The sequence below is a fragment of the Erithacus rubecula genome (assembly GCF_903797595.1).
Source record: "Erithacus rubecula genome assembly, chromosome: 2".
NCBI classification, from domain to species: Eukaryota; Metazoa; Chordata; class Aves; order Passeriformes; family Muscicapidae; genus Erithacus; species Erithacus rubecula.
In genome coordinates this window covers 95283784-95309578 of record NC_136685.1, presented here as the reverse complement: position 1 = coordinate 95309578, position 25795 = coordinate 95283784, and the positions used below count along the sequence as shown (strand labels likewise).

General features: G+C 44.1%; 3 protein-coding genes across 7 annotated transcripts in view; 1 reads left to right on the top strand and 2 right to left on the bottom strand.

Moving 5' to 3' along the window:
- Positions 1–2858, top strand: part of FBXO11 (F-box protein 11) — a 68525-nt gene extending 65667 nt beyond the window's left edge. For all 4 annotated transcript variants that reach the window (XM_079333501.1, XM_079333500.1, XM_079333502.1 and 1 more), the window contains exons 20-23: positions 638–745; positions 1976–2084; positions 2488–2586; positions 2665–2858. In XM_079333501.1, coding sequence (XP_079189627.1) covers positions 638–745; positions 1976–2084; positions 2488–2586; positions 2665–2794 — 446 coding nt within the window. In that variant the 3' untranslated portion in view covers positions 2795–2858. The remainder of the gene's footprint in view (positions 1–637; positions 746–1975; positions 2085–2487; positions 2587–2664) is intronic.
- MSH6 (mutS homolog 6) overlaps positions 1–17887 on the bottom strand; it is a 72807-nt gene extending 54920 nt beyond the window's left edge. The window contains exons 1-10 of one of the 2 annotated variants that reach the window (XM_079333498.1): positions 17614–17887; positions 16360–16562; positions 13818–13990; positions 10125–12663; positions 7965–8230; positions 7327–7444; positions 5354–5443; positions 4731–4885; positions 4430–4629; positions 4019–4113 (exon numbers count right to left, since the gene is read on the bottom strand). In XM_079333498.1, coding sequence (XP_079189624.1) covers positions 4032–4113; positions 4430–4629; positions 4731–4885; positions 5354–5443; positions 7327–7444; positions 7965–8230; positions 10125–12663; positions 13818–13990; positions 16360–16562; positions 17614–17819 — 4032 coding nt within the window. In that variant the 5' untranslated portion in view covers positions 17820–17887 and the 3' untranslated portion in view covers positions 4019–4031. Of the gene's footprint in view, positions 1–3968; positions 4114–4429; positions 4630–4730; positions 4886–5353; positions 5444–7326; positions 7445–7964; positions 8231–10124; positions 12664–13817; positions 13991–16359; positions 16563–17613 lie in introns of those variants that run through there. The other variant, XM_079333497.1, reaches the window with a different exon arrangement.
- The window catches only part of TRMT61B (tRNA methyltransferase 61B), a 253837-nt gene that overhangs the window by 21574 nt on the left and 206468 nt on the right, over positions 1–25795 (bottom strand). The gene's annotated exons all lie outside the window — the stretch shown is intronic.

Below are 25795 nucleotides of genomic sequence, written 5' to 3'. Positions count from 1 at the left end.
TTTCATCTAAAATTGCATTCTTGAGTTTTCTCCCATCTTTCTTTCAGAAGAAGCAAGTTTTCTGAGAAGAGCCTCTAAAGGTGTTGTTTCAGTGTGGTGGGGGGGAAGGATAGGTTGCTGTCAAGAGCAGTCCCGGACAAATGACTTGGAAGACACGGGTTACTGATAAAAGCTAAGAATTAATGAAATTAATTTTAGGTGCCCATCTTGAGAACTTTTTAAAAAATATGTTTTTAAAGGGTAAGGTATGTGCACAAGAACTTTCAAATGTACATGAAGATGATAGCTCTAAGCACTCAAAACGCATATCCCCTTTGAAAATAAACATGATCATAGTATCATTTTATTACCAGATAAACCAGTAGTGTGTTGTTCCTCCCAGAAACCATGCATGCCAGCAAGTAGCTATTTGAAAAGATTCAACAGCAGCATTTGAACCTCAGTTTTATAACAAATTATAGTGCAGTTTTGTAGCAATGTCATTTTCCTTTCTTCCCCTTGAGTTTATGACAGCTTAAAAACAAACCAAACCAAACCAACCAAGCTGTAGATTTCAAGAAAAGGAGAAATGCACAACCACCAGGGATTTAATTTTGCCACTCTCTTTTCTCTCCTTTGTTCCCCTGACCCACTAAAGGTATTGAAATAACAAATCATGCGACTGCAACATTAGAAGGCAATCAGATTTTCAACAACCGCTTTGGAGGTTTATTTCTAGCATCTGGTGTCAATGTCACAATGAAAGGTGAGCCCAAGTCCTCCTGGCTTGTGTTTGGTCACTTGTTTGGTGCTGGGTCTTAGGTTTATCATACTCTGTGGTTCACAGCTGGTACCACCTTAAGCAGAGTTTTGACTAAGTTTCAGCTGAAGGTAATGACCACATGAAGCTGTGTTAAGATTTTTAGACAGATGCCTTCAAAGGTAACTTAAGGCTTTGCTGCCATATTAAAATTGTGTGATCAGTTCTTCTGTCCCAAAATCACTTCTGAGCTGTTTCCTTATCTTTGGCCCATCTCGCACTCCAGTTCTGAGTGCAATGGAAAGTCTTTTTCTCACATATCCAAAAACAAGCATCCAGTAAAGAAACAGGATCTAAAAGTATGAACATTCACAATCCTGAACACTTTTTTTTCCTGAAAATATGAACAGTTCACATACATAAAATTCCCTTGTATAGTGGGGAAGTATGCATGAAACAGGATCCTCTTGGTTGAGGTGGGCATGGTGGTTTGAATGCCAGACAGCTCAGGAGGTTATTCAGGAAGAAAAAGGTTCCATTTGCTGGATTTTTACATATTTGCCCCTGTAGCTGTTAAACCCTTTCCTGTGGATGATTTGCACCTCTTAAAACACAAGCTGTGGCTCCCTGCTTCCCAGCACCTGGGCTTCCTGATGGCATCTGATGCTGCTGGGAGTAGGCAAAACTTTATGAGGTGCACTTTGGGACTAGACAGAAAATCAAGTAGTTGAGTAACAGAGAATCAAATTCACTGTGCCTTGGACACATCTTTGAAGTACTGGGTCAGACCTAATTTCCACTTCCATTAGGTTGGAAAGTACCTTATTCTTAAACTTTGCTGGGGAAAGAGCCATCCTTTTCCTCTTTCTAAGGGATACTTAAAAGGCCTTATGGTAAATGAGAGGCTTTCAAACATTGGGTTTCAGGCTCCTCAGCAGAAAACTTAGACCTGTTAGGAAGGCTTGTGTCTCTAAGCATTTATTAAGAGCCAAGTTCAAGAAGAGTATTTAAATGGAAGCTATCAGGTATTTCATGCCACATGTGCAGAGGAACAGTGTTACTTGCTTCAGGAGTGCATGGTCACGTGGGCATTGAGGATTTTATATTCTTAAATATAAAATCTGAAATGTAGAAGCAGAACTGTTCCTAATGGGCCCTTTTGCTTCAGTGTCTCAAGGGGAAAAAAACCCCATTGATCCAGGTGTGATTAGTTCTGATGTTTTTTCCCCCCAACAGATAACAAAATAATGAACAATCAAGATGCCATAGAGAAAGCTGTCAGTAGAGGCCAGTGTTTGTATAAGATCTCAAGCTACACCAGCTACCCGATGCATGACTTCTACAGGTAACAGGTTCTTTCCCATCACCTACAGTAAGGCTTTCCAATAAACCCCCTTTCTCTTCCAGCAAGGCCCCTAAAAACAGTTGCTGGGTGTCAGTGAACACATAAACGAGTGCTCTTCCTCAGCTGCAACAGAAGAGGATTTAACAAGTCCCCATTTTCTGGAATTGACTTTGGGCTCGAGGAAAAGAGATTGTTTCTGTGAACTTGAGCCCAAGGGGTTGCACAGCACGACTGTGTTCATGACACAAATAACAAGAAGTGTGGTGTGAAGTCCAAGTTTGTGTAAAATTCTCAAACTTTGCAGTCCTGTGCACCCTCTTTCCTTCAGTGCATTTCTGGCCATCCAGCCTCCTGGAGCTGGTCAGGTTTTGGTTCCTGCCTAACATGCTGCTTTTCCTTCCAGATGTCACACCTGCAACACCACAGACCGTAACGCCATCTGTGTGAACTGCATCAAGAAGTGCCATCAAGGACATGACGTAGAATTCATTAGACATGATAGGTATGTTTCCAGCCAGGGCGTGGGGCTGCTCCCAGAGCAGGAGGGAATGGCACTAAGAGCTGTCTCTCTGTGTTGTAGGTTTTTCTGTGACTGTGGTGCTGGAACACTGTCCAATCCCTGTACGCTCGCCGGAGAGCCTACACACGATACAGATACACTATATGACTCTGCTCCACCTATAGAATCTAATACATTGCAGCACAACTGAATTCCTTTTCAGAAAGAAAGTCCTGCCATTCTAATATCATAACTATTAAAACTTTTTTTTTGGAGGAAGTTACACTTGCCCATTTCTGCAGAAAGAGACTGTATTAAAGCGGATGTGTGAGGTGTTGACACTATGGAGCTCAACCTACCAAAAAAGAAAGTGGCAATATGTTGACTCAGGATAACAGAACTGGGCGTTTTAGCATTACTGTGTAAACAAAGACTTTGAAGGGACAGAAGTGAAGAAAAATAAGCTGCAATTTTGTACAGATACCAACTTCTGAGAGCTGGTGTTTTTACAAGTAGCATTGAAAACGCAGTCCAATTTGCAGTAGTACTATTCTGTAGACAAGCAGCATTCTTTGTTGCTGCCTTTATGGACATGGGTACCAATTGCTTTTGTAACATGGTAAAAATGTGAGCTAGCACTTCTGCATTTCTTTTGATTTTTTAACATTTATTCAGATTGAGAAATATGATTTTAATGCTTTAATCTCATGTAGTTTGTTTCTAATTTCAAGCAAAAAATCTTATTGTACTTGAATGTGTCCTGTTTTGTTAGCACACCTAGACTTGCTGTAACTGTACTCATGTCCCAGTATGTACGTTCTTTCTATGAAAGAGAAAACACTAATCTTAAATTATATCCAGCAATTTTTCTGGTGTCCTCTGAAGTTAGAATAATCTCCTCCCCTGCCCCAGCAATAGTCTGTACTCAAACCACCCTAACAAAAGAAAGAAAAGCGAGTGTTTTAATGAGACTTCCTAGACTATAATGCACTATAAAACAAAGTACCCATGTAACTAAGTTTTGTGAAAGAAATTTTACTATGTTTTAAAGTACACAGTAGAAAGTCTCCTCAAAACAGTCTTGTACTTTACTCTGTTCATAGTTTTTTTTGAACAGTCTGGACATTACTTACATAACCTGCTGGAAATCACAGCAATTTCCTGCTCTAATGAAGCTGAGACAAGTATATATACAGCCCTATACAGTTTCATAGCTTTTTTCCATTTATGTGTATTGGTGACAGTGGGTAATCAACAGCCTGAAAGTGTATGCATGTACCATAACATCTAGACTTAATATATTGTGGAGTACTCAATAACCATTATGTAGAGGGTAGGTATGAATTAAAGGGTTTAATTTCCTAGGAAAGACAATGGAAAAATGGTCATTTTTAAAAAATAAAGTTTATTAGATCATAATGTTGTCTGTTCCCACCTTTTTGAGAAACCTAAAGCCGGTTGATCATCTCCATGAGTTTCCGAACTGCATTTGCATCACTGGTTGTTCCATCCACCACCTGGCACAGGTACCTGAGGGAAGAACCACCTTTACTGACGTGGACACTGAGGGACAGAGCTTAGGATACCCATTCCTGCAACAGCTTTAGGAGACGTGGATGCTGGGCCTGGTTTAAAGGCTGTGAGCACCTCTGTGCAAATTCAGACTGGCAGTGACCCAAGGCTTAAAGTACCGCTCATCATATCTGCCCTCCCACAGTAGCTCCCTCCCTCACAAAAGCAGCTGTAACTGCCCCTCTTGCTGTGACTGAGCAAAAGCCACTGCCCAAATATTAAAATGGTGCCTATAAGCAATTTCTAACTTAGGTACAGAAAGCCAGGGCCTTACCTAAATATTCTCAGCGAGAGAGTTGTTTTTTCAAACTCTTTGGCTTTTCTGTGCCCCCGCTGAATGACTTCCTCTGGAATATCTGCAAGTCTTGCCGCATTGAAGCCGTAGCTCTTTGGGCAGGCTCCTTCAATGAACTTGTACAGGAACGTAATTGTTTCCTGGCTTGGATCTTCACTCTCATTTTCAACCATGCATGCCTGGGAAGAGCAAATCACAAGTGAGAGCTTGCATTCTCACAGCAGCGGTTTGTCGGGGCAGAGGAGCACAGAAAAGCAGCAGTGCCAGCTGACACACGTACCATGTGGCCCAGGCGCACGGCCCCGCTGTGGGAATGGTCCTCCACCAGGGAGTGGTAGTGCGTGGAGAAGAGCGTCCGGCAGCGGATCCTCTGCGCCAGCTCCTTCACCACCGCGCTCGCGATGGCCGTGCCATCGAACGTGGCCGTGCCTCTGCCTGGGGACACAACGGGACAGCTCTGGCACGCCCGGGGACACACACCCTACAGACAAATGCAGCACTGCATGGCTACTGTTTGCTTCTCCCCCTCCCTGCTCTCTGGTGAGAGCCATCTCTGGGAAGTGACCTGAGAATTGGCCCCGTAACAATCACCCTCCTCTGCACTGCACAAAACAGACGTTTCTGCTCTCCTGAGGTTTGCTGCAAGTAATTATGCAAGGGAAAAGCAGGAAACCACAGCTGGAAATAGGGTAATAATGACTGTGGGTGGGAGGTGGTGATGAGCTCCCAGGGCACCCAAGATGTGTTCATGTTAGAGAGGCTGAGACACCAGTTAAACACCAGCAGCATTATGATGAAACTGGCCCTGTGTGCTTGGCTGCCATTCAGACAGCCCAAAAATCTTGCAGCCAGTTTTTCATCCCTCAGATTTAGCTTCCATCTATTACAAAATAGTCTAATTACCCAGTTCATCCACGAGAACAAGGGAATGCTCTGTTGCATGCTGCAGAATGCTGGAAGTCTCACTCAGTTCAACAAAGAAGGTACTTTCACCTTTAAAGGAAATGACAAAAAAAAAAAAAAAAACCATGAAGTAGTCAAATACCTGAGAACCACAACTAAAACCTCATTTAATCTGCACTAGAATCTTGGTTAAGCAAAAGTGAAACTCAGTAGCAAACTGAAGATGAGCAAAAACATGACACTCTTTTTCCAGTGTGAAAACAGCAGGTTCCTATTCATCAGAAAAAAATACGTTTTGGCTGTACTCCTTTATAGCAAAGATATAGACAGAGGCACAATTAAGTTTTTAGGCCAACACACCTGCTTAACTTTTAACAGCACCAGTCAAAAATAAGAGCTGGACAAGAAGAGGGGCACAAAAACTACAAGATGGGGAGAATTTTTGTGCTTTCTTGCTCTAAATGCACAGGACAGGCCAAAGGTGTGTGTGGCTTTCCATTAAAAAAAAAGTATCAGAGAGACTGGAATTACCGGTTTGGTTGTGAGGTCATGAGGGAACAATTGGGCTAATAAAAGCTTTATTTGTCCTCAAATGAAGTATGGCAAAAGCAATACTCTGCTGCTAAGGCTTGAGCATCTCACGGGAGTTTCAGCAACCCAGATAATACAAGGCCTGAAATTTACACCTGAAATTGGTTTTAGCAGATTATGAGCAGAAGTACACAATTATTCACACCCCTCCACATGATAAAGCCACACGTACAAAGTTGGGATTTACTTGTTCTTTGTGGAGATCATTACAAATAATCACAAGTAGCAGCAATTAATGCAATTTATTCCATTAAAGGCAAGCCTTTATTTCCTGTACTCATGCTGCATGAGCACTGCTTTGCTCTAATAAAAGTTTTCCAATATGAATTATTAAGCAGTGTCCATCAATCCTGATTTTCTGCATTTATTTAAAGAAATTACCAGGATTTAATATGTTTTTAATGATATTTAAGAATAACCATTTATTCTATTCAGAAAATAAAGCCCTAAAATTATATTACTGAAAAAATTAACTTCATAAAAGTCCCACTGACATCCATTACAAAGTGACTGCCATGGAACTTTTGCTGTGCTTTCTTATCCACACAGTGTGCATCACAAATGCATCAAGAACAGATTTCAAAGCTCTTTCTGTGCAGTGTTCACTTGAAAACAATATGAAAATGCTACATTTTTCTAGACCATTTGTCATGAAGGAAGGGCCCTTTTCATCTCCACCATAAGCACTTAAGTATTCTTCCACACTTAAGATTCCTTCTTGTACTGAAATTAAGCAAAATGGAGACAAGCTAGGGAAATGTCTTAATAATATTCTCTAGCTGCAAAGAAAAGCCTTGATTTCAGGAAGTGTAAATATTTTTTTTTAATTAAGAACTCAGAATGATTCATTTCCAAATTCTTTCTGTGCAACAAGTTCAGTGGGCTTAGCTCCTTTCATATTCACTGACCCACATTTTTCAGCAGAGAGATCACAGAAAATCTGTGCCCTCCTTAAATGAGCAGTGATACTACTCTTACCACAACAATAATTTTATTATTCTAGCCCAGTGGCACTTTGCCCATCACCACAGGCAGACTTTACCATTCCACTTCTCATGTCATCCTCCATTTGTGTCTTCCTCTCCACTGAAGGAACAAAATACTCCAAGAACTCTCAACTACTGCTTCCAAGGAGGATATTTGCCTCTTCCTCATGAGAAATCAGATTTCAAACATAAAGCTTTCTGATTGAGACAAGGGACTTCTATAGTCCTTGCAAGGTAGAAAAACAACTCCTGTGCAACAGCTTCACTGTCCTATTTCAGAACACTTGGAAAAAGGTATAAATGAGAGTAGAATATAATCAGTTCTACAAAAGACATTTCTGAGGCTTGCAGCCAGGAGGGCTGGTGGCAGCCAGCTGTGCAGTGTCGGACACTCACCGGCCATGATCCTGTCGGAGGCGCCGAGCCGCGTGAACACGCGGTCGATGGGCGTGAGCCTGCAGGACTCCGCGGGCACGTAGCACCCCAGCTGGGCCATCACCACCAGGAGACCAGCCTGCACAGCAAACAGGGACACACATCTGCACTGCTGCCTGCAGCTCCAGGGCCACGCACAGCGAGGCCACGAAGCTGTGTTTCCCCCAAAACAGGGACTGGAGTGCATGAAGCTTCCCGCTGCTTTAACAGCTCCAGGCATCATCTCTGGCACGGCTGAGCTACTCTGAAAGCCTTCAAAACACAAACTGTCACAGCAAGCAGTGTTCATACTGCAACCTCCCTGCTGATCTCTAGTTTCACCCTGTTCAACCTGCAGAAGCATTTTTTGCCAGCTGATGCCAAGTCCTGGGTAAGTAACTTGAAAAAGATAAATGGTAGTCAATCACTTTTTCCTCTCCAAGCACAAATGAAATATCCCTCCCTAAAGCAGAAAAATCTGTCTGAACATGGGCATTTTCTACCAGCCTGTATAATTGTGCAAACCCTGAAGCCCACTTCTGGGACCTGCTGTGACCCCCATGACAGGCAGGCCCTGTAGTTCCTTTAACCCAGAGGTACCTGGAACACACAACACTCACCTGTCTCATGAGGGTAGATTTGCCACCCATGTTGGGGCCAGTTACCAACACACAGGAGGCCTCACTGCTGCTGCCCTCATCCTTGCTGCCAATTACGATGTCGTTGGGAATAAAGTCATCCCCAAAGAACGTTTTTGTGATGCACGGGTGGCGGGAGTTTCTGAGTTCCAGGAAGGGAGGAGCATTATCCACAGGCAGCAGGATTTCAGGGCGGCACAGGGGTCCATCACCACCCTGACTGTAGTGAGCAAGGGACATCAGGACATCTTGAAAATTAAGAGAAATTCCAGTCAGTCACACTTTCAGATTTCCTCATACACTGAAATTCATTTACACATTGAACAGAAATTTTGTAGGAACAATATTCTATTTTATTCCATTTTCCTCATAAGGGAAACACCCAAGAAGTAATCCAGAACAAGTAAAAGATGGGGATACTTACAGTGTCTTTCCTCATTCCCTCCAGATTTCTATAGATGTCACGATAAAAACACTCCCCTATAGTTATTTTAGTTAAAAAATACGCACAACTGCATTTCAAAAATATGTGCATAAAATAATTGGAACAAGTAAGGTGAAAACCAGTTTCTGTGACAGTGAACTACTTTGTGAAGAATCCTAATTCTGTGTGGAACTCTGTTGGTCCAGCAGAAGACACCTCAGCTAGCTGAGCCCTGAGGTTCTAAAAGCTGATCACCTACACAATGAGACTGTTTATGATTTTAGAGGCTTCATGTACACACATTACAGCTGAGCCTGGACACTGAATTCCTCTTTGCTGGCAACCAATTCAGCACTTGCCCTGGGCTGTGGTGTAGCTGATGTGACTGCTTCCCAGCTCTCCCAGCAAACCCATTCCCAGCCAACATTCCCTGCCTGCCTGCCCTCCCTTTTCTGCTCTAGTGGCATTCAGAAAGTGCTTTTACTTTTCCCTGAAACAAAGACCTCTCAGAGTGCTTCATCTTAGCAGAACATGCACAGGACAGAAGTATGCCAGTCCTGAGAAGGGAATACAAGAGATTCTTCTATCCCAGAAATTTAAGGAAAGTTTGGGGAAGCCTTCTTTGTAGACTACCTTCTTCAAAGCTTGACACTGAGCACTTTCATTTTTAAAGGATGCCCAGAAAGCTTCCAGCTCAGATGGAAAGAAGCAGTAATCCACACAGAAGGCTCAGGAAGCAGTGAGGACCACCAGGCAACACTGAACTTGGCTGTATATCTACAACCACACAACAGGAATGAAGGAGGAGTTCACAGACGAGGCCCAGCTAAACTGTCCTGCTGTTTAGTGACAGAAGTAAACAGGGAATCACTGTTAATTATCAAAGCTGTTACCACAATCAAGAGCTTTGGAACAACAAGTTAAGAGCTGGCAACAAGCCTCCCCAGATCAGATTTCATTACCACAGGGGTAGTTTCACTGTGTCAGTGTGTTGGGTTGATGTGGCCAGAAATGTGTACTCTGTCACCATCTGTTGCAGCTGGGTGGGGCAGTGACTCCTTATCTCCATGGCACATACCATCTGCTAATGGGCCATCTTAAAGACAAAGTGAATCAATCATCTTTATCTTTTCCACAACCCATCCTCTCTGCAGGAAGATATCATCTGCTGCTGGCCCATTCAGTCCCACTGTGTGACTGATAAAATTACATCATCCCATGGGAGATGCTCCAGCCAGGGGGAGGAGCCAAGCCTTTCCTACCTAGATAAAAAATGAGATTTTGGACAGCAAGGTACCTTCTTTCCACTGGATTCCAGAGGAGAAGCTGGACCTTTCTACATCATCCCTGGACTTTTGGAGAAAGGCTGTACAGGAGCACTGCTGCAGCTGAACCACATCTGCCACTGCAGGAGGATGCAGCCACCATTTAATGGGACTGCTGCCAACACCCTGACTGACTGACAGGGTGTCAGGTTGTATTCTGACTCTGTCAGTGTTTTTGGGATTGTTCTTTGTAATACTGTATTTCCATTTTAATTTTACCAGTAAAGAACTGTTATTCCAAATTCCCGTATCTCTGCCTGAGAGCCTCTCAATTTCAAATTTATAATAATTTGGAGGGAGGGGGTTTATATTCTCCATTTCAAAGAGAAGCTTCTGCCTTTATTGGCAGACACCTGTCCCTCAAACCAGGACAGTCAGAAGGACAGCTCTTACCCAGCACAGCCATGCACTCCACAGCTGTGTGCCAGTCCCTGCTGTTCCTGTCGAAGTTGTAGAAGAGGCGCCTCATGCAGTCCTTGAGGGCGGCGTCGCGGCGCTCCTCGGCGCTCACCATGGCAGCCAGCATCTTCTCGATCTCCTTGGTCCAGTAGCGCTTGTAGCCCTTCCTGCTGGACCTCAGCTCATACTCCTCGGGCAGGTTACGAGACACGGCGCTCTCTGGGATTTCCATCTGGTACCGGTTCTTGCCTGTCCCCCAGTACTGCACGGATTTGGACCCCAGCAGCTTGCGCTGCTTATCCAGGTACTGCCGCAGATCTTCCTCGACAGCCTTGATATCCTGCAGTGCTCCATCGTAATCGGGGTCAAAACCTGCCTTCGGGGTGATCACTCCTGTCTTGCGGGCCTGGTTGTGATCAAAGGCAGTGTCCCACCGTGTCAGCTCTGCACTCAGCTCTGGGAAGCGGCCGTCGGGATCTGTGGCTTTGCGGGTGACCAGCTGCTTCAGGACTCTGGATTTGAAGTCGCTGGCAACCTCCTCCATGACATCGACAATCTCATTCATTACTTTGAATCCCTCCAGGGCAGACAGAAAGTCAGCGATTTTCTTCTTGCTGTATTTGAGTTCTTCATAGAAGATGGCCCTGCTGTCAGGATGGTTCTGGCTTTTGAGTGGTGACCCGATGCTGTGAATTTTGCTGAGCAGCCTTTCCAGGTCAGGCAGTTTTTTGAGGTACTCACTGACTTCAGCCATTTTATCTGGCACTGCCAGGAGGTCCTCGATAGCATCCAAACGATCATTGATGGATTTAGGATTGCAAAGCGGAGCGCAGAGCCACTGTTTCAGGAGTCGCTTCCCAAATGGTGTACAACAAGAATCAATCCTTTCCAACAAAGTACCTTCTATGGTTCCGTTGGTTCCGTTCTGCAGGACTTCCAAGTTCATCAGGGTGACTCCATCAAGCACCATCCGCTGGCCAGTTCTGGCAAACAAACTACTTGAACTCATGGTTCTGGCAGTAGCAATATCCACAGGGACATACTCCTCAAAGTTTGCCTGTGATAACAGCTCCTGATCAATCAGACATTTTTTGAGATAGAAGACACATCCCCCAAGAGCTGACAAAGCTAATTCACTGTTTTCACCAGGAGTCAATCCCAGGGAGTCACTCTCTGAAGTCAGAGATTTGATTACAGAGGGCAGAGAACATCCATTTTCAGAATTCTGCTTCTCCTTGAAATATCCTTCCTCAAGAAGGACTTTTAGTGTTTTAGACGCATTCCAGAACTGGGAGCCTGAGGTCAGCCCTTCCTGAATGCAAGAAACGAGTGAGCCCTTCAGTATCTTCTGCGTGTCCACAGAGAGACTGCCCTTCTCAAACAGCACCTGCACAGGGGTGTAATGAGCTACCAGAGTCCTGAACCTGGAGCAGTGGCGGTCGTCTGGGAACTGGCCAACGTGGAACTTCCCCACGGAGGTGTCAACGAAGCAAACCCCGTAGAGGCGCGTCCCGGCCGAGTCCTCCTTCTCCTTGAGGCACAGCAGGAACTTGCTGTGGTTCTCGGAGGGGTCGCAGTCCATGACACTGTAGGTCTGCGTTCCCTTGGTGATGATCCTGCAGATCTCCCGGCGCACCACCTTGTCAAACCTGCTGGAGTGGCCCGTGGACTTGCAGCGCGCCTCCATCATCTCGGGCGTTTCCGTCTGCTCCACGCGCGCCACCTTGTAGCCCTTCTGCACCAGGACGTCGGAGAAACGGCCGAACGCTGTTTCTGGAAAACCTGAGTGGGCCCAGGTGCCCTTCATAAAGATCAGGCCCAGCTCATTCACGCCAGTGACTGCGTCCATGTGATACAACTCGTAGAACTTTCCAACCTTGTAGCAAATCACAGCATCGAAGTTCTGGCTCTTGAGCTGCCACCACCTTCTCACGCCAGGCGTGCACTTGTTGAGATAATCCTCAGGCACGTACAGAGTACAGGGGTCGTAATCAGGGTCACCCTGACGCCTCCTGTGAGCATCTCTCCTCTTCCCTTCCTGCAGCCAGTCAAGCTTTTCGTGCTCCCACACTGAGAAGCCACCAGTGTTTCCACTGCAAGCATTAGCTTGAGATTCGAAACTTTCAGGTGCTGCAAACGATGTCAGCTTAGACTTGGCTTCTGAAGAGACTGTTGCTGCTCTTTTGGGAGTTTCAGAACATCCATTTCCCAAGCTACTCCTTTTAGCAGGCTTTTTCACCTCTCCTCTCTTTCGTTTAGAAGGGACTTTTACGGGGCTCTCTGCAACACTCTCTGTCTCTGTGTCAGAAGACTCATTTTCATCCACCCCACTACTGGCTTCCTCACTGCTTGCTGCTTCTTTCCCATCAGGCTTGAACTCCACATCAGAGCCATCGTGGTCACTGTCAGAATCCAACACTCTCCTTCTCTTGGCTTTTACAGCTCTTTCCCTGCTCATCACTCGCTTATTGCTTTTCACATCCTCCTCACTATTGCAGCCTTCACTGTCGCCTGAGGCATTTTCACTCATCTCCTGGAAAAAATAAATTATTTTGTCTGTAGATAATTCTGGCTACAAAGATACTGCTGCATAAAGAAGTGCAAAAACATACAATAATGCAGCACCCACAATGCCTCAAGCAAGAGACAGCAGAGCCACACAGCCAATTCCACCTGCCTTAAGAGAGTTCAGGTTTTTTTCTGGATAACTAACTGCTACTGGCCAGTGGCGTAATTACTCTTATTTGTGCTCTTTAGAGACTCACTCATTACTGTGCATACATGATGCTGATGAACAAAGCATTTAAACTACACAAAAAGGAATATGGCACGTGTAGGAGAAAGAAAAGCAACTCCATTATTTGCCTTCTCAGCCTCAAACTTTAATGGAAAACCATTAGCAGTGGAGTGAGTACAAAGTGCCACTGCACATAACACAATGCCTGGAGTGGCACCTGTCCCTCAGGACACTGTCACACTGGAGACTGAGTAAATGAGGAGCTAAGGGAAACTACCATCCCACTGACAGTTTCCTCACACCATTCCTCTCAAAAGAATTCTATTCCAAGACTATGTGGTCATATGGTGCTACTGAAACAATAGCTGAATTAACACAACATGAATACAATACAATAAAACATCAATTTTTAGTTATTCCACCAAGACTGGTGTTAACAGTGCGAGAACTGGCATTTTAGTGCTACTCCATGAGATAAGTGTGGGCTCCAAAAATTCAATTTAATGCCTTACATGAATAGTCAAAAAGCGAAAGAATTATACACTAAGACACACTAAAACCTCGGATCAAACTTAGGGCAACTTGGACAATGAATAACAGATAGAGAAGATAAAATGATTCACCAGAAAAAAGCATTTCTGAGTGAAAAAGTAGGTCACCATGGAGTGATGAGTGAAGAGAGTCAGAGAAGTTAAGCAGATTCAGAGGTCAGTCTTACCATACAGAACACCAAAGAGACTTGTCTTTCCAACTAGAAAAGATGAGAGACCAGCATATGACCTGACAACACAGAAGCAGTACAAAAAAAGACATATGGATACATGTGTGTGCAGGATAAGCTGTGATTACAATACCAGAGAACTGCAGGATAGTGCTTGCTTAGTTCCAAGTCACAGCCTCTAAGTTCTAGCAATATGTCTGCTAATTACAGCAATTAAGAAACATTTTACCTCCACTTCCTCCTCTTCCTCCTCTGTGTCTGAAGGCTCATTGCATACTGCCAGTTCAAGCCTCTTGGTTTTATCTTTGCTCATGGCATCGTCTGCCAGCACCATGGCTCTTTTAATTTCAGGCTTTGTGCTGTAAAACATACCTCCCTTCATTGTCTCCCCATCTGATGAACCTGTAAAAAACACAGATTTGTTAGGAACTGATGAACACAGTTCACTTTTAAATGCGTTCAGGCAACTAACATTCATACTGGGATAACTGAACTTCTGTGCTGCTACCATTCATTCCCACCACATCTTAAACACAGCAACTTATCACTCCTTCAGGCTGATAAACTACCCCTGGGGAATGTATACACACTCACAAACAAAATGCCTACCTACACCAGCACTTAAAGAACTGCTCCTATTTCTGTAACTCATTAGCACGTGTGAGCACTCCTAAGCTGAGGTCTGAACACCCTCACACTGACTGTAGTTAGTACTGAATTTAACACCTCACACTGGCAGCCAGCACAGTCCTGACTGAGACCACAGGGCTGTTTCAGCAGTGACAGGTAAGTTCAACCAGTTATCTTCACTTTCTAGACACAGACCTCAAAGCTCTGCTGGCCTCCAAACTGCTGCTCTAAGTGCAGCCAGGCACCCAGCCCAGCCCATTAGCCAGATTAGCTGGTGGCCAATCAGGCTGGCCACTCAGCCTGACACTGCAGGGCACTGAACAAAGCCTGCTATTAATAGCTGCTCATTCCCTCACCCTCCTGCACAGCCCCCAGCACCACAGCTCCTCCTGCACATGACACAAACACAAAGCCAACCAATCTAGACTGATTACAGGTGCCATCATCCACCACTACCCATCGAAGCTTCAGCTCTAAACCAGGGGCAGACAAAGGCAGCAGACTTGGAAGAGCCCAAATACCCCAGAAACAACTCAAAATTCTCACAATCAACTCTGAGTTTGCAGCAGCAAAGCAGGGAGTTACAAGCAGCTGCTTCAACAGCACAAAGGCAACAATCCAGACCTCCCTTATAGCTCTCCAACTGCAATGAGGCAGTCTAAAAATATTTTGCATTAATATTAAACGTGAATGAACAACGTCAGGAGAAAAATCTTCTCATATAATTGAGCTGCACACTCAAGTGTGCAACACCTGCATGTTCACTTAACCAACTGCTATGCACCTCCACTTCTCCATGCCCACCTGTTACAGGTCTGGCCCTGTGCTGTCTGAATTTCCTCAGGTACAAAAGACAGCACAACTGAAGAAACGTCTCCATTTTCTTACTCAAAGAATCCAACACTCCTCCTTTGTATATAAAGATGCTTTTATATTTTATTTGCTGAATTTAAAGCAAATCAGGTATTTTAAATATTTTACTCTGTTCTGCATTCAACACTTTTTCCTTTTTCACTTTTACCTGTGCTTAAACTTCTCTTTTAGAATTTTCTTTTGGTTAACAGATTAATTCCCTTTACCTGTATTTGCTTCTAAATGCAACTGCAAGCTCTTAAAATACTTTGATTGTTTTCAAATACTTTCAGGAAAGACACATATAACCACGGACCAATTTACTTGCAATAAATTATGCTAATATTCATAGCAATAAGATTACTTTTTAAATTTATAAACTATGGCTGAAGTGCAGTACACTGAAGTAGAGACAAAAACATGGCTACATGATCATGAGATGGAACTCTGACTTGTAAAAAGGGAGAAACCATTTAAATTCAGTGTTTTCAGTGACACAAATCTTATTGGATATCAGAAATATTCCATTACACAGGAAGTATCTGACCAACAAGACAGTTTAAGGTCAATGATTTAGTTTTCAGCAACAGTAAAATTATGAAAAAAGGGAAAAATGTATTCTGATTATTAAAAAGGTGAGATTTATTATGCAAAATGTTAACTCTTAATTATATTTGATTATCACTGGTTAGCCATGTAATTTCTTCAGTATCACAAACACCAGCTCTGATCTGTAACTACAAGCACTGCCCTCACCAACACTCAACTCTCAAGTTACATATTTTATTTACAAAACTCCTGCACTGCTGAGAAGAAACACTGCAGCAGAATTAATTTTATTTACCTAATATCCTGGGCCTAGCCTTTTAATTCTGGACATACTGCAGTTCTTAAATAGCTGCTTAAGAATTGGGTTTGACACTCCTAACATTTTAAGGATTTCAGGGATAAAACTGGAAATACTAGATTTGTCTCTTACATAATTTTTATACTGATGGGAGAAATAATGGAAATACCTCTAAAACATTAGCAAGCTTTAAGTTTGCTTAATTAGTTGTTCTAATCTAAAAATCAGAAGGGCTTAAGTGTTTTATGTTTCAAGAATTGTATAAACACAAATGTACCTATAACCTCAAAACTGGTCACTTAAAAGCACAAAACATGCTCAATTCTACTCTTGGTTTTGCTGCTCTTTCTCTATGGAGAATAATATATCCTATATTCCAAGCCTGTAATTCCAAAACAAGTGGCATATTTCAGTTTCAAACAGTTTTGTTTCTATCTCTTACCTTTATATGGCTTCAGGTATTTAACACTGATCCAACCCCTTGTAGGGCTGTCATCAAAGAACTGCACGTGGATTCGAGTGGATTTTCCTTTTCCTCTGACTATTGTTCTTTCAGTGGGGTGATTGTATATGAGACAGGGCCACCAGGGATAACCTTCCATCTTGGCCCACACCAAGTCCCCAGGAGAATACTCACAGGAGACACTGCAGAGAGGACAAAGGTGTCAGTAAAGGAACACAAACATTTGTAACAGCTCTCTTCATAAATGTTCTGCACATTGCTGCTGAGCATTTTGCCTTCTCATGGTCTTTGGAAGCTTCCCATGGGGTGCAACTTGGATTACACAGCTCTTAAAACCACCACCAACACTTCTTAAACTTTTTTGATTTGCTCCTCCAAGCTCTGCCAGATCCCCACAGGGATAAAGCTTTATCACAAAATAGTTTGGATTGGAAGGGAACATAAAGATCACCTGCCATGCTCAGGGACACCTTCCACTAGCCCAGGCTGTTCAGAGCCCCATCCAGCCTGGCCTTGAACACTTCCAGGGATGGGACACCCACAGCTCCTCTGGGCACCCTGTGCCAGTGCCACACCAGCATCACAGTGAAGAATTTCTTCCTAACATCTAGTTAGACCCACTCTCTTTCAGTCTGAAGCCATTCCCCCTTGTCCTGTCACTACACGCCCTTTTCCTGCAGGAACTAAATTTCAACCAGGCAACTAAGGAAAAGAATAAGACTTTAAAAACCCTCAGGCTACAAAAAATGAATAAACTCTATCTCTTCCACAAGGAAGAAGTGTTCACTGTGTGTGACTGGAACTGATGGTCCAGAGAGGCGGAGTCCCCTCGGTGGCGATGTTACAGCTGTCTGAACACAGTCCGTGCCATGTGCTCCGGGATGACCCTGCTCCCACAGGGAGGCTGGGCCAGTGTCCCTTCCAGCCCGACCCACCGTGTCATTCTGACACAGCACGGAAAGCACACTTAAAACACGAGAGCACCACCATTCCCACACAGCAAATCCCACCATTTCCACACCGCAAACCCCGCCGCACGCCCCGTCCCTAAGGTGTCCCGTTGTCCCGCCGGGAGCACAGGCCGCTGCGGGCCGGGCCGGGCACCACATCCAGGGAATGGGCAGCGACACAACGACACGGACACGGCGCGGGCCCCGCTGCCAGCGCCGGCGGCTGCAGCTCCGTCCCGCCTGCCCTCCCCGTCCCCGCGGCCTCCCCCGTCCCCGCCGGTACCTGGGGCCCTTGGCGGCCGCGTCGTCCCCCGCACCCTTCTCCCCGCGCCGCGCCGCCGCTCGGCCCGCCCCGCCCGGGGGGCTGCCGGCGGCCTGCAGGCCATTCCGCTCCCCCGAGGCGCGGCGGGGCTCGCCGCGGGGCTCGGCGGCGGCCGGCGGCGGGGCGGCCTTGGAGAAGAAGCGAAGCAGAGTGCTCTGCCGAGACATGGCCGCGGCGGGAGCGCGGGCCGCGCTGCGCGCCAAACGCGCGCCGAGCGAGCGCCTGGCCCCGCCCCGCCCCGCCCCGCCCTCAGCCGTGGCGGGAAACGCTGAGGGACGGGCCCGGACTGCCTGTCCCCACTGCTGCAAAACGTGCAATATCGAAAAACTTCATAAAGATGGGGTGTTGTCCGATGTCTAATCTTCGTATGCTTTCCAGCCTGGTCAGCAGGAAGGGAGATTTTAGAAACAGCAGCTAAGGAGCGGTCCCAGGTGTGTTAATAGGACAAATCACTTGTGGGTGGAGTTCCCTCGTTAAGGTTCAGGGCTCGCGGTGATCCCCGACCTCGGGGAGGTTAACAAAGCCTGGGGAGAAGGATGCACTGCTGACAGAGACACAAAGAATGCAGAAGTTATGGGCCACAAGGACATTTGGCAGGACCCCAAAGATAAGAGAGAAACTAATGAAGACAAGACAGCAACTGTGCTGGACCAGCTCCAGTTGGGTAAAAGGTAATTCTGGCTGAGGGAGATGGTGACCACCATGTCACCAACTCATGGAGCCAAGAAACCCACTGACCCAAAAGGAGAGAAACACTGAGTATGGGACTAACTTTTAGCCAATGATCTTTAATTCCTTTGTTTACTAAAATGTATAAATATTGACAGGTTTGGTAGTGATTGTGCTGGCATTGTGGCTTTGCCACCCAGCACCCCTTTCTGTGCAAAACTCTGAATAAATCAAATACCTTAACTCTGTGTGGAATGGTCTCTCGCATATAAAGTCAAAAAGCCCATTTTGGGACAGCAGCTACTGCCCTGCAGTCCCTGTTCCCTGCCTGCCATGGGCCACATGTGATGGTTAATGGTGTGATGGCATCAGCTGCAGCCTTCCCACAAATGCATCCTCAGGAAGGAGGAGTCGTGGCAGTGGCATCGGGCAGCTTCCTTCCTGCCCTGCAGCACTGTGGTGGAAGAGGAGAAGCTGGTGCATGGCTGAAGGAGAAGCTTGGGCAGCTGCCAGCCCCACTTCTCAGCTGGTTTCACTGGCAGAGGCACAGCAGAGCTAAGAAGTGACAGCTAAAATAACAGGAGATCTTCTTTTGTTTTGGGTTTTGTTTTTTTTTTCATATTAATTGATGAGGCTATGTCCTTTAAAAGCAATTTTCTGATCCATTATAACAGTCTTGGGGCTGTCCTGTGCAGGGCCAGGAGCTGGGCTGTGATGATCCTTGTGGGTCCCTTCCAGCTTGGAGTATTCTGTGATTCTGTGACTCCATAAGACAATTCCATTTCATTGTTCTTGACTGGTATGCTTGAGATACAAGAGCACTGACCAAAAACAACAACTTATTTTTATAAGCTTAAATCCACAGAAAAAAATATTTGCTGTCACCAGGTGCCAGTTAGCGCAGCTTTTCCTTTCACTGCATTGCTACTTAACATTTCAGACCAAAGCCTCTCCCTCTCTTCTGCACAACTGAAGGAGAAAAAGCTACAGGTGCACTCCCACTGCCAGCAAAAAATGTGGAACTGCAAGTTAGGGCTTTAACCACAAGAGGTCCTGCAAATCCAGCTGATACAGAAGGATTTTGAAAGCCTGCTCCTTCCAGAAGAACTATTTCCTTTTAACATCAAAACATAACTTCCATTTAACTTGTCATCTATTGCATTCAGAAACAACCTGATGTGGTCTCTGCCTCAAACTGAAGTACAAGAGCAAAGACATTTATTGTCCTGAGAAAAGTACAGCAGTTTCCACGTGGCCTGTGAAGTGCTTGGAAGTGGAACACAGTGCAGGATAACCCCCTCAGCAGGTGTTGCTGTTCCTATCAAAAACACTCACTAGAAGCAGTACCTGCACTAGTGTTTGGGTGGCTCATTTTCATCAATTTTTGCTGTAAATGCACAACACAGTTTAATTTTTCTGGGAAATTACATTGATCATCCATGTGGCAGGTAGAGGCAAGGAGGTGGGATGAGGCAGGAAGGGGAAAAACTTGGGTGAGTGCTGAAAGCAGGTCCAGTTTTAAAGATAAAGACTGTTTTGAGCAGACTCCTGATAGATTCTTCCTGGAGATGACTCGTCTGTTCACATGAGGAATGGAGATGACATAAAAATATGAAGGGTGAATTTGGTACCCTCCTGAGCCAAGATGTATGAGTGGCACAGAAGTAATTTGGGGTTGGGGTCGAGTTTGGTAGCCCTGGAAGAGGCACAGGTTGCTGATTTGGCAACACTGTGAATGTCTCAAGAGGAAACTGTGATCCTTAAACTTTACAGACCACATGGGCCATAAGCTTGTGAGAGGGCCTGGACACTTTTTAATTTGTCCCATTCCATGATACCAGCTCCCAGGCCTGGGGTGTCCCTGTGTGTTAGTCTGGGCATGCCTCCATTTATGGTGACAGCCACTTGAAAAATGCCACACTGGAAACATACCTAAGTCTGTAATCTAGAAAGTCTGGATCCAACATCAGATACCCTTGCTGAGGTGATATCCACAAAAATGTAGAAATTTAAATTTGGAATAATGAGTTGTTGTATGTCCAGGAAGTCCCTCCAGATCATTTTGTTTCATCATTTATATATGTGTGCATGTGTTTTATATAACCATGTCCATAAATGGATAGATAGACAGAGAATCTTGTCGTTTTGCATAGTGCAGCCTTCATGGATGTAGCCTGCATGGTCCAACACTGGCTGATGCCAGTGGATTTGGACAGATTTGGCAGAGTGTCTGTGCTCAGTTTATCAGTTTTTGTGGATTCAGCAGGACTGTGAAGTCTCTGGAGCTCTGCTCTTGGCAGACACTCGGATGCTATTGCTTGGAACACGTGTCCTCTCTTCAGCCTGCTTGTTCCTGGTGCCAATTTCTCCATCCACTAATGCCTGGTACAGCCATTCACACTAATTCAAGCTGAGGGGGTTTTTAGGGCAGGGTCTTCATCTTCTCCTTAGTAAAAGGCATAATTCTACTTGTTTTCTGCCAATCTCAATAGAGTAGGTCCTAGAATAATTAAAGCATGAAACTCTGAAGTTGTTTGATAGGAGGTTACAAAAGGTGTTATTACTGAATTTTTAGCTCCCAAAGTGGTTCTGAACATTTGCCAATCTAGAAATAGTGGAAGTGGCAAGGATTTGTCTTTTTTTGAGGTAACACCTCAAATTTTTTGAAACTGAAACAATTTTGTCTATACCTAGCTTTTCTAGGTTCTACAGTGACCCCTGCTATACATAGGCTTTCATCCAGAGTTGAGGATAATGTATTGTTAGTTGTTGGAATAAGGAAAAGGCTAACAAGGTAATTTTGAGCTATTTCTGGAAAAAATGGAAGTCATGTATATCAAGAAGGATATACATGGTGCTGGGCACCACAACAGCCCCAGACAAGCTGAGGGATGGATCAAATCCAGGAGGAAGGGCTGCAGGCACAGCTGCAGGGAGCATCACTCAGGCAGGGGCTGGGCCCTCAAGCAAAAAAAAAAAGTTGATATCAAACTTTTGAAAGATCTTCAGACAGAATTTGCTAAGAGAGTGTTATCTGTGAGAATTAATGTCAAGAGCAGTCTAGGAAATTTCACTTTGGTGTGTTTTTGAAGCATCAGCTATGTGCACTACCCTTCTCTATGTGTCTGTTGAGCTGAGTGACAAATTTGCTTCCAGAGCTAACAGAAAGATCTTAAAGTGATAAAAAAAGCCCCCAAAGTCCTAGCTATTATAAGTAGAATTTTCTCATTTTGAACAAAACTGTTAGGATTTTATTATCCCAATATTTTGCAGTTGTCCCACTGGGACAAATGTAGCAATTTTCACTTTTCTCCTTTATTATAAACACATTTTCTCAAAAATTTTTAGCATCTTTTATTTTCATTTTTGGCACAAGAAAAAACTGTGGACAAAGATCACAGGATTTAACTGGTTTTATAGGGCTGCTGCAAATACCCAGTAACTATTTTTAAAAAAGGTGAAATAACTGCGGGTGGAAATAGCTTCTGGGGAGTGGAAAGAGGAGTTCACTTGTATAGCAGTGGGAGCAAGAACTGCATGTTTATTTATGGTCCCATTAATGTCTGTGTATGACTGAAACCTTTCAACTGTTGGGTTTTTTTTACATGACAAAGCAGCAAAAAGAAGAGATGGAACTGTAAGATTTCTGAATAAATTACATTTTAGGATGCTTTGCTTATATTGTGCCTTCTCTTAGATGCAGATCTGAAGTGAGATGAGAGCTGCCAGAACAGCATGCAGCAGAACTACCAGAAACAGGAGTTCAAAAATCAAGAAGAGTCTAAACATAACCTGTGAAATTAATTCCCAACCAGAACTGCAGACAGACTGCATCTCCAATTTGGATGCTTTTCATGTGTTATGGTATAGATCTGTGCATAATAATAGAATGTCTTTAAAAAAATAAACCAGAAAGGAAAAAAAAAAAGGCAGGAATCAAAATAAAAATGGGCCAGGGCTGAAGATGATCAAACTCTTCTCCATGATTCCATCCTGCTCCCTTAGAACAGGAACATTCATCTGCTGGTTTTGTTAGGTTCAAGATGCTCCTGCTATTTGAAAGTGTAGTAGCCACCCACAGTTATCCTGTTTCCTGCCTTCTGTTTTATTGTGCTTCTATTGATAGTATGAACACTTGTGGATTTTTCACTGATGCAGTTTGATAATTTCATTTTGCAAAGAAAAAATAACTTGCAAATCCAGAGAAAAAAACAATTGCAATCAAACAGTCTTGACCTGTATAGCACCTGGCATTTCCCTGAGTCAATCCCTGTTTAAATCAGATTATCTCTTGTGGAAAACAAAGAGTTTTGATTTAAAGGTTTGCAAAGATTGATAATGGCAATGGCCTGTTAATAAAGTACCATGAGATATTTGCAGCTGTCAGGGTAGTGGACATAAATTTGAGCTGGATGGACAGTGTTAAGCTAAGTTCCAAGCTTTGTTTTTTATTTGTATTTTGCATTCCTGATGTCCTCTTGCTTCAGAGCTGTCACCTGTCAGCATTGGTGATGCTGAGAGAGGCAGCTGGGAAGCAGCCTGGTGATGAAGAACCAGAATTGTCACATTAAATACTTCAGCCCTGCATTCCTGCCAGGTACTGCTTGGAGAGCTGGAGGAAGATGGGTTCCCACTAATTAAAATGTGGCAAAAAAAACAAGAAGAGGCTTCTTTATTTCCTTTTTAAATCTATAATTATGTTCCTTATGTGGAGCTGATCTATTGCCAAGTGACTTTGGCACTCAGTCTGGAGAAATATCTTCCAAAAGTTGTTTTCCTGATGTGTGTGCAGGCTGGGACAAGGGTGAGGTGACATGGGGAGAGGTGGCCTTCTCTGCTCTCACATCATGCTCTGAGTTTCACACTGGATAAGTGTTCTGCCCAGTGAGCCCTGTCCACACAAGATCCATCCTCTGGCTCAGACCTCAGCTGATAACTGGTTTTCCTAGCAAGTGAGACTGTTTAGCTATGAGCCTTTTCTGAATGAGCATACTTTTAGAAGGAAATGGTAACCAGTCATCCTACTGTAAATTAATAGCTCATTAGAACTACTGCTCTGAGCCCTTTTTTGCAGACTTCTTTATGCAGATGTGCTGAGAGGGTTCTTTCCTGAAGTTGCTGTTTTGTTAGCAGCCCTGTATTTATGTAACTTTATTTTTCAGCATGTGTATACTGATATTGTTACAGCTGAGAGTTCAGTCTAGAAATTTTCCCCATAATGGCTTGGTTAGTCCTTGTAAAGCAGCACAGAGGGCAGAAGGGCAGAAGTACTCACATTCATTAATAGGAGTTTGTTTTTATGAAATTCACTGCCAGTGTGCTTGGGAGCATGTTGCCTTTCAGCAGATGGGCTTGGGAGCCACATAACATGAGTCTTCCAGGGAGACAGGACTTGAGGTCTCTGAAGTGGCTTCTCCTTAAAACAAGTTGTGCTTGGCCCAAGGTAGGGCAGGGATCCTTCCCTGGTGTGTGTGGTAGAATATAAACCAGGGGAAGAGTGGAGGCTGAGAGCTCACCATGGAATTACCAGGGCTTTCATCCTGCTCATCCCCATGATGGTAAATTTGTTCTTCCTGTACATGGCAGTGCTCTGTGTGCCACTTGATCCTGTCCAAACCATTTTTGCCACCCCTTGCAAGGACAGAATGCTCTCTGTGATTATCTCCCTTTTTTTTTTTTTTTGTTGCATACACCATATCTCCTTTCACATGCTACAGACACAAGGTTTCCCATTATTTAATTTGTCCTGCCACTCTTACTTTTCTCTACAGGCTTCTCCAGTCCCTGCCAAGAGCTGCACTTGGAGCTGTTTTTCTTTTCTTTCTCATTGAGGAGGAAGCCATGCAGAGTGCTAACCTTGTGTTCTTCACCAAGCTGCTGTTCACAGACGTGAGGACAATGTTATGCTCCAAGGTGTTGATCTGTAGGTGGATATCAATCTGTCCTCATTCCCCTCCTTCTTTTCACTAAGTTTTGACCACCATAACTGAACAGAAGCAGCAGGAAACCCTGCAGACAAATAACACCACATTTGAATTAAAAGTTATCTTCATTATTTTTTAATGGTACTTTAGTATTTGGAAAAGCATCAAAGCAACAAATACTAAAGCTGGTACTTCTAGTGGATCCCTAATAATTATTATTAAAAACAGTTGCTAGTATAATTGGTTTGGTGCATAATAAGTTATATTACAAACTGCAATCAGTTTCATCATCTGCTACTTCAGTGGTAAATAGAAGATAAAAATGCATGAGGTGTACCTGGACAGAGCTGTTTCATGATATGGCAATTAGGCAGGCTGGGGAAGCAGTGAGGCAAGGAGTGACACAGGGACAACTTGTCTACAGTACAGAATTGTTCCATCTATTTGTGCATCTATTTGGCATCCACACCTTGGAGAGGCAGATAATTTAAAACTGAATTCATTTCAGGTAAGGACAAATTAGGGACAGTGCCAAATACACTAATCCTTTCCATAGATCAGCTCTAAAAATTATTTTCTTTCCCAAGCAAGTTTCTGTTCTAATTAAAAATCTCTAAGATTGATTGATATTTAAAATAAGCTAATATAAAAAGGTGTCCTCATACACCCCTGCCTTTAATTGCCTGCTAAAGCCAACAGTCCAGTCATGACCCAGTGACAATTGTATTACCATGGAACTCTGCAGTCCTGCATTGACTAGTGATCTGCACTCAGCAAAAACATTATTTGAGGTTCATTTTTAGGATCACTACAATATTTTTTGTCTGTTTTCCTGTGGAGAATTTGGAAGAGACACATGTAAGGCTTTTTGGCAGCACAGAGCAGGTAGCCTGCTATGTGAAACCTTGAGAAGGATGTGCAGCCAGCCCACACTTGCTCACCTTGGGGCTGACACTCAGGCAGCTCCTTGCTGTGATCCAGACTCCACACAGGCTGCTCTGCCCCTCAAACACTGGGTGTCCCTGCTGGCACTCTTCCTCATCCAAGGAATAATCCCCATAGTCCTTATGGGCTTCCCATTGCTCTGCAGAACCAACTCCAACCAACCTTTATGGCAGAACATTGCTGGGTGTTAAAAGATTATGGGCAACCACTTCTGTTCATTGTATGTATAGCACAGGCACCAAAAATGTACAAGGTATATAGCTCTGAAAAAATTAACAAGGTTTTAGATATTTTTGCTGAATTGTAGTGGGATAATTGTCTCTCTGTGAACAGAGCTGCTGCAGCCATGAATGGTAAGTATCTTGTGTATGGGGCTCCATAACCTGTGAACTGTGATTTTCATCAGAAATGGGAGTTCATGTGTCTGTGCCAGACAGCAAATATCTGTATTTCTCCTTTTCACAGAGTGGCTGGGAGGTTACACTACTTGCATGGAAAGTCTGCTGCTGCCAGTGCTGCCTGAACTTCAGAAATTAAAGCTTAGAGTTGTGACATTCATTCATGCATAATTTAAGGTATAATCTCTATCACTAAATTTGACTTTT